This window comes from Mus caroli, chromosome 12, assembly GCF_900094665.2.
Source record: "Mus caroli chromosome 12, CAROLI_EIJ_v1.1, whole genome shotgun sequence".
Taxonomy (NCBI): Eukaryota; Metazoa; Chordata; class Mammalia; order Rodentia; family Muridae; genus Mus; species Mus caroli.
This window is the reverse complement of record NC_034581.1, coordinates 69,635,233-69,644,194: the sequence shown is the minus strand read 5'-3', so window position 1 is coordinate 69,644,194 and position 8,962 is coordinate 69,635,233. Positions and strand designations below refer to the sequence as shown.

Here is an 8,962-nt window from a genome sequence, read left to right as displayed (position 1 = left end):
CCCTTTCCCTTCCCTTCCCTTCCCTTCCCCCTCCTTTTCTTCCCTTTCCCTTCCTTCCTTCCTTCCTTCCTTCCTTCCTTCCTTCCTTCCTTCCTTCCTTCCTTTTCTTTCATGTGTTTATATATACATGTTTGTGTATGTGTGGAGGAATTGCTCCTCTTCAAACACTATCCACCTTATTTTCATCTTATTTATTATTTTTGAGACAGGGTCCCCTACCAGAGACTGGATCCTTCTGTTTCTACCTCCCTGGTGCTGGGAATACAAGCATGTGCCACCATGTCTGACCTCTTTTACAGGGTCTCCAGAGATTAAGCTCAGCTTCTTCATACTAGAGAAGCAAGCACTTTGTAGGCTGAGTTGTCTCCTGAGCCTCACTTCTATGTCTTTTAACTACTTAAGGTTCAGCATCTTATGTTTACTCTGACTGTTCAAGTGGAAGGGAATTTATTTTATGACCTGGCATCTGAGAGCTGGTAAGTGAAATCCAAGCCTAAAAAGAGCCAGGTGGGGATGAAACCACCAGAATGGACTGCCACTTCTCATGTCTCCAGTCACCTCTGCATCTTGTGTTCTTCTAGTTTTTCTTTCTCTTCAAAATTTCCATGATAATAAGCATCTATAACATATAATAGAGCAGATGAATTCTGAACCTTTTTTTTTTTTGCTGTTTTAAATATCAAGAATTTTACCATTCTGTGCATAGAAATCTTGTTGATGTCATATCTGTCCTGCCCTGTCAGTCAGTCCTTCTATTGGTCAGAGTAGGTTAGGATGCCTGCAATCTAGGAAACAGAATTTACATGAGGAGGCCATGGCCCTCACTTGATTTGCAGGTGAGAGCACCCCAGCTCATTGCTTCAGTTTCCCTCTGTTTTGCAACCTGTCTAAGGGATGCATTTTCCTGCGCCTTCATCCCTCCACCCTACTCCCCAGGTAACCTCATATGCTTCCAGAACCCTGACTATGGGATCTTTCTTGACTTTGTGAAGTTGAATCAACGAAAGTGTGAATGTCTTGCTGCTCTTTCTTTGGATGACTTCTGTAGGCCTGCAACTAGAGAAGGGTGGGAATTTGGAGACTTTGTACCAACTCTAGGTTTAGCTCTGTTCATCCAGGCAGTTCAGGACTCAGAGGGAATAAGGATGATGGTTGCTTCTTGCCCCCTTATATACCAAAGCGCTTATTGTTTTCTAGTCAGATGGGGTTTCCTTAATCAGAAGGTTTCCAGGTTTTACCTATTAGAGAATAAGGAATAAATGGAAACTTTTATAGCAAAAAGAAAGAAATGGCCCGGGTTTACTATCTCTTTATCTGTACCCTGTGTAGAACACATTTGAAAATTATACTTCTCTTAGAGTGAACAGTTCTTAACTAATGGAAATGTTTCAGCTAGTAAATTCCAAAAACATTCTATTTCTGGGTGGAATGGAATTTGCATTTTAAAGAAAAATATTTATCATTGTTTCATTTCTTTGCTTGCTTAGGATCTGTATGTTTTGGGTATATGATTGGGTGATCATATTTATAAAAGCAGCCCATTAAGTTGTTTCCTATTGTCATTTAAATTTTTTTATTTGTACAGGGAATCAGCAGTCTCTTCAGCTCTTTAAAGGTGGTGCGCCTTTTACGCCTGGGCCGTGTTGCTAGGAAACTGGACCATTACCTGGAATATGGAGCAGCGGTCCTTGTGCTCCTGGTATGTGTGTTTGGACTTGTGGCTCACTGGCTGGCTTGCATCTGGTACAGCATTGGAGACTATGAGGTCATTGATGAAGTCACCAACACCATTCAAATAGACAGCTGGCTCTACCAGTTGGCCTTGAGCATTGGGACCCCATATCGCTACAATACGAGTGCAGGGATCTGGGAAGGAGGACCCAGCAAGGACTCCCTGTATGTGTCCTCCCTCTACTTCACCATGACGAGCCTTACAACCATAGGATTTGGAAACATAGCTCCAACCACAGACGTGGAGAAGATGTTCTCAGTGGCCATGATGATGGTTGGCTGTGAGTATCTTTTTTCTTTCTCTATTAAAACCAATTTTAGTCTTTACAGTTTTTTTTTTCTTCCTACCTCTGAACTCTGATTGGATTGAAATAATTGTTCTCTTAAGGAAGGTTTTAATTGAAATCATTTGCAATTGGTTTACTTTTGATTTAGCCCTAGAGAATAAACATGCAAGGAATGTATTTTACTCTTTGGGATGCATTAGCACATGAAAAACTGTGTGTGTGGGGGGGTGATAAAAAACTCAGACTGGGAAGTCTGCAATTTGATTCCATGCATGTTGTTGTACCTGGCAGCTCTGGAGAGAGAACTAGCTCTGGTATCTAGACAGGAGGTGTCTGGCACATTCCGTAGGTTTTGTTGGCAGTTGGATTCCTAAAAAAGCAGATGGGATATATATATAAGACCATAAGTTAGAAAATATTTTAGTCAATAACTGAATTTCTGAATTAAAGTGGACTTCAGGATACAGTTTGATGTATTTTTTTATTTTAATTTTTTTTATAATGAAGCTAGCACTGTAGTCAGTTGAGTTTGTGACAAAGAATGAAAGGGTTGGTGAACTTGAAAGCCTGCAGCAGTGACAGAGTCCAAGACTCAGTGTGCGTGCCTGACTACAGTGACTTGGCAATGTTCTTGAAAGTAGAATGCCCTTTCAAAGAGCTAAAGACCATGTGCTCTACCCCCACGTTCTGACTGAATGACAGCAGAGTTCCAGACATGAAAGATGTTCAAACTTTAGATGCTGTTTTAAAATGTCTCGAAGGAAAGTTTCCAGGCATCTCCACCTTCAAGCTGACCTAGATGACTCACTGAAGCCCAGTTCAGCCACCAAAAGTAACTTCAAGATTGTGCTGAAGACGTGATCAGCCTTGGCACATTTTATAAGCCTTGAAGTCATTATTACTGGTATTTTGTGTAGTACTTTAGTATAAGCCTTCTTCTACTCCTCCTTTTTTGAGGCTCCAAATGATAGAGCTTTAGATGTGAACATTCATGAAAAAGATTCAGAGTCTAGGCCAATGATTCTCAATCTTCCTAATGCTGCATATCTGATATGTGAACCCTATGAGGCTTGCGACCCACAGGTTGAGAACCACTAGTCAAGACATTTATGCCTCAGAGAGTCCAGACGCTACTGATGTTATGAAATATAATATAGCATGGAGGTACCTGGCAGGCTCATGGCAAGGTATGCCCCTGAGCAATTATGTTATGCAATAAATGTGCTATAAAGGAGGTTTACTAGGGGAAGGGAGAGGAGCGAGGGCCTGGAGAAGGGGTAGACAAAGGGACATGTAGACAGACAGACAGATGGGAGTAGAGCCATGAGGGTAGAGATGAGGTAGGGAGGCAGACAAGGACAGAAAGGGGAAAGAGAAAATGTGAAAACAGAGAAAGAGAGAGAAAACATGGGAACAGAGAGAGGGAACTGGAGTGGCAGCCCACACTTGGTGCGCTTGGAGGCAGGAGGCAGATGATGATGGAAGCTGTTGCTAGTTCCCTGAGAGAAGCCTTGTGGAGTAACCTGAAGCTAACAACTGGAACACTAGTGTTAGCAACTGTTTAGTTCCCTACTTTAGTCATTATGTATTCAGCCACAGAGACAAGAGTACCCAAGTTCTGAGGGTGGATTATTAGGGCTTCAGTAAGATCTAAGATTAGAATGCAAGGGTTGCCTCTTCTAAGGGCCTTTAGTGGTGGGGGGGGAGGCATATTCTATACACAGAGAGATAAATCCATGGTGATTCATTTAATGGGTACTCATATCAAAAAGGTATTTGGGCAATAGTGTGATAAATAAAATGTTCTGTCACATGTAGAATTCAGCACTATGCCGCTTTTAACATTTATGAAAGGCATGTTACCCGATACAATCTAGAACTGGCTAACCTTTCTGAGGATATTACAAATGGACTAGAAATTGCAGTGGTTGTGCAGAGAGGGGCTCTATTTGCTTTGTCTTGGTTTCCTTCTTTCATCCCTGGAATATGGAATCAGAATCTACAGTGTATGTTCTGCCACAGGTGTTGATTCTTGTCATTGTCGTTGCAGGGAAGATACAGAGTTGAGAGTTGTGGGTAGAGGTCCGCATAGTTGGGAGTTGTGGGTAGAGGTCCGCGTAGTTGGGAGTTGTGGGTAGAGGTCCGCGTAGTGTGCTTGCATAGCATGAAAGGCCATGATCGTTCTTAGCGACAGCACTGTGGTGGTGGCTTACACGAGATGTCCCCTGTAGTCTTGGGCATTGGAACACTTTGTTTCCCCATTGATAGTGGGAAGTTTAGGAGATATGGCCATGTTGGGGCAAGTGTGTCACAGGAGGAGGCCTTTGAGAGTTTAAAACGTGAGCCATTTCTACCCAGTTCTCCTTGCTTCCTCCCTGTGCTTCAAAACAAGAGCTATCAGATTCCTGCTCCTCTTTCTGTGCTTCTGCTCCACCACTGTGGAATCTAACCTTCTGGAACTATGACCCCATTTCTTCCATGTGATGCTCTGCTCATGGTGCTTTATTACTGTGATAGGAAAGTAATTGATACAAGCCCTCAAAGCAAAACGAAGCAGAAAAGGACTCATAACTGTCTTAACACCACAAAGACCTTCTCCATGCAATTACGGCCCTCCCCCAACCTCCCCCCCCCCACAGTCTCTTCAAATTAACAGTCTATTCTACCTCTTTATTACTTGTGATTTTAAGATGTAATAAAAATGAAATCATGTAAAATAAAAACTTTTAAAAGTTGCCTTTTAAGTTCCAATTATACCTTTGAGATAAATGTGAATGGAATTTGTCCATAGCTTTCTTCTGGGTTGCATTTTGTGGTTTGGACCACTGCTATTTAACCACTGCTATTTAACCATTCATCTGTTTAAGAACATCTTAATTAAATTAAACATTCTAATTGTTTATGTTTCCTAAGACATCTCCATTGTGTGTATTCACTGTTGATGATGCTGTGTTATGTGAGGATACCTCAGCACAACTGTAAGCTTTTCAGTGAATATGACCCTTCACAGCCTTCTCCCTCCTCCCCTCCCATTAGGGTCCTTTATCTCTTAGACAGATTTCCTCTGCTTTTATGACATGTACACATATATTATTTTATATAACTATATGAAACCCAAGGCTGTAAATGAGAGAAGACATTAAGTATTTGTCTGAGTCTGGCTTAATTTAATTAAAAAGAATATCTCAATTGTACTTATTTTTCTCCACATAAAACACCTTTCTCTTCCTCTCTCACACATGGACAGTTTTCATACCATGTTTTATTTGCTTGTCCTTCTGTTTTGGGGCAGCTACCTTGGTTGCATAACTTACCTATCATTAAGAATGTTTCATGAATCAGTAAACAATCGCAGAGCTTTCCCTTTCTCCTTCCAAGAGACTGTATGACCCCGTGGACTGCCCATACCTCTGCCTACTGTGAAGATTTCCCTTCACGGATGTCTTTCATGGTTGTCCCAGAAACAGTTGTAACACTACAGCTGCCAATTTTTGTGTGGTGATTGCATAACCTTGAGAACCATCAGTAAAACAAGCCCCAGTCTTCTCTTCCTCACTCACCATGGGGCACATGAACTTACAGGTGCACTCCTGGCAGCAGACAGCACTGTAACAGTAGAAACCATAGACATTTGGACAACTTTTTCATATGACTTGCTTGTGCCTTCAGAACCTGCTTGGGTCTGATCATGTATAGACCAGTTCCATTTGATAATTGATTACTACTGTGAACATGCTACTTTATAGCTTGATGGGTCAGATAAAATCCAGCCTATGATGGGCAGCTCAGGTTTCAGTAATTCACTGTCAAATGTTCTATTTCTACTAAGGCCCAGTAGCAGGCCATGAGCTGTCTATCAAAAGGGATATGGTAGAACCTTGCTTCAAAATCCCAAATGTCTCTTCTATGATTCACCTGTAGAGGCCTACCAAAGCCTCCAAACAGCATCCCTATCTGCCACTGATACCTCAGGTACCACTGGATTTACTGGATCATATGGTCCAAGTGGTAGAGCATCCTGTGCAGCAGCCTTGACCTGTTGATGAGCCTTCTATTCCCAGCCCACTCAAATCTAACAGCTTTCTGAGCCACTTGGCATATGGGCCAGGGTAACACACCCAAGTGAGGAATGTATTGTCTCCAGAATCCTTATAGGCCCACTAAACATCATGCTTCTTTCTTGGTGGTAGGACGGACCAAGTACAATAACTTAACTTTCACTTGGGAAGGAATGTCTCTGCATGTGCCATATACTGGTTTTAATTAAGTATTTCACCGAGGTAGAAGGTCCTTTAAGATTAATTGGATTGTGTGTGTGTGTGTGTGTGTGTGTGTGTGTGTGTGTGTGTGTGTGTTACCAATGGATTCACAGTCATTGATATCTCCTGTTCACTTGGTCCAATTAGAATAATGTAGTCAGTATAATGAACTAATGTGAAATTTGTAGAAGAAAGAGATAAGCAAAGTTTTTTCCAACTAAGTTATAACACAGGGCTGGAAAGTTAACATATCCTTAGGAAAAACTGTAATGGTATAGTGCTGGCCTTGCCAACTAAAAACAAATTGCTTTTGGTGGTCTTTATGGACAGGTACAGAGAAAAAAGCATTTGCTAGATCCATAGACTCATGCATACCATGTACCAGGAGATGTGTTAATCTGCTCAAGTAAGGATACCACATCTGGTATAAATGCTGTAATTAGAGTCACTACTTGATTGAGTTTTCAATGTTCAACTGTTATTCTCCATGATCCATCTGTCTTCTGAACTGGCTAGATAAAAATGTTAAAGGGAAATGTATTGGGAGCCATCACCCCTGTATCTTTCAAGTTCTTGATGGTGGCACTAATTTCTGTAGTTCCTCCAGGGATGTGATAACTTTTTTTTTTTCATTCAATTTACTCTTCCCTTTGCCAGAGAAAATTCTAAAGGTTTCCAGTTAGCCTTTCCAACTGTAATAGCCATCACTCCACAGGACAGGGAACCGATGTGAGAATTCTGCCAAATTCTAAGTGTACCTATCCCAATTATACATTCTGATATGCAGGTGGGTTTGGGATTTATCAACTTGGATTCCTTTAGAATGTTTCTACTTTGAAGGGATTGCAGATAAAGGTGCTTGTGCATATGCGGTTATAGTTTTGCATGTACCTAAGTTCTTAATTCTCTGTGATACTGATGAGAACCACAAGTAAGTGCATATTTTGATATTAAAGAATTTGCCAGACTCTTTTTCAATATGGGTAGCCTAGAATAGCATTTCATAACATAATCAAAGTAAAATAAAAACAATGTAGAAGTGTAAACACATTCTTATTTCCTTTGATCATCAAGCTACAACTTCCTATCTAAGACCAAATCAATGTTGTCCATAGCTTGGACCATTGAAGTAGCTCCCTATATTTTTCTTCCATAGCTATTCATGTCCTTGAATCCCTGTCTAGACTCTAGAAGCTAGAGTACCCCCTTTAAAAGTAAAAACACAGCACCATTCCTTAGCACAGATATCTCTAGTGGATATAAAACAAAGACTAAATTGCTTACTGTTTCCACATATATTTACCCCCCCCAAACCTCCCAGATCAACCACATTCCCCACTCTGATGTCTATTCTTAGTTATCAAGTTGACTCCATCTGGAATTAACCCAAGTGGCAGGATACACCTGTGAGAGACTTTTCTTAATTAAATCATCTGAAGTGGGAAGACTCACTTCTAATCCAAATCTCTTGAACTGGAAACATACACCTTTAATACAAACCTTTTGAGGTGGGAAGATCCACCTTTCATCTGGGCCACACCTTCTGCTTGCAGCCTCTATAAAGGAATTGGAAGAAGGAGGCTTGCTCTTTTTGCCTGCTTGTTTCTGCTCTCCCTGACAAGTCCATTCCTTCACTGGCATGAGATCCTGCTCCTTTAGAATTCTGGCATATACTGAAGACCTGCTGAGACATCCAGCCTAATGGACTGAACAACTACTAGATTCTTGGACTCTCTGTTTGTAGACCATAGTTTTTGGACTAGTTGGACTGTAGCCTGTAAGCCATTTTATTAAATCAATTTATTAAATAAATTTTGTAATGTATCATCCATGCTACAATGTGATGTTGGTGATACAGCTGTTGTTGAGTCATTTCTGCTCCTCTAAATAATAGCTCCTCTATATTCCTGTAGGTAGCTCCAATAAAATCCATTGATTCACCAAATTAGACTTTGGTGGTATCCATACACATCATCAATTCATCTAGGTTAAGTAGGTGTTCATACCCATCTGTTCGTATCTCTGTTGGAAATTCTCACACAATTTCAGTTGGGTTTTCAAAATGCCATTGATTCATAGTTGATTTTATTTTATTTTCTATGTTGTGTGTGGCTGACTATATCTGCAAGATCTAGATCCCCTATCCTCTTGTTTTCAGTTCCTGATTAGTTTTAAGCCTGGCCACCTTCTTCCTTGAGTTTCTGCTATCTCATTTCAATGCATGAATAGACATCTTTTCATCTATTCTGGTACTCAGCATCTTCGTGCCAATTGGCTTTACATTTCTGTTTAAGCCTCTGTGTGAGTCCAGCTTCTATAGCCAGACTGTTCCAAGGAAATGCATTTTAATATTCTTCTTAGTTCTGCAGTCTGTAGTGATTTTGTGGCATATTTCCCTTCAGATAAACTGAGACGGTTATAAAAGTCTTTCAGACTCGTGAAGTGGTACACCTTGAACAGTTCCAGGCTTTATTACACATGTATGTACAGAATATCAAATGTGAACACTGCAGATGTTTGTAATCTTGTCTTTTCTTCATTTAATACTACTAAGGAAACTAAGCAAAAATATTCCACTGCTGGTCTCAGAATTGCGTATGTTCTGTCCATCCATCATGGACAAGAATTTAAAGTTTCTCCTCTCCCTCTCCCTCTCCCTCTCCCTCTCCCTCTCCCTCTCCCTCT

At 40.8% G+C, this 8,962-nt stretch overlaps 1 protein-coding gene across 1 annotated transcript in view; it reads left to right on the top strand.

Moving 5' to 3' along the window:
• Positions 1-8,962, top strand: part of Kcnh5 (potassium voltage-gated channel subfamily H member 5) — a 276,043-nt gene that overhangs the window by 86,801 nt on the left and 180,280 nt on the right. Inside the window, exon 7 of the mRNA XM_021179089.2 lies at positions 1,586-2,012. Within this exon, the coding sequence (XP_021034748.1) occupies positions 1,586-2,012 (427 nt within the window). The remainder of the gene's footprint in view (positions 1-1,585; positions 2,013-8,962) is intronic.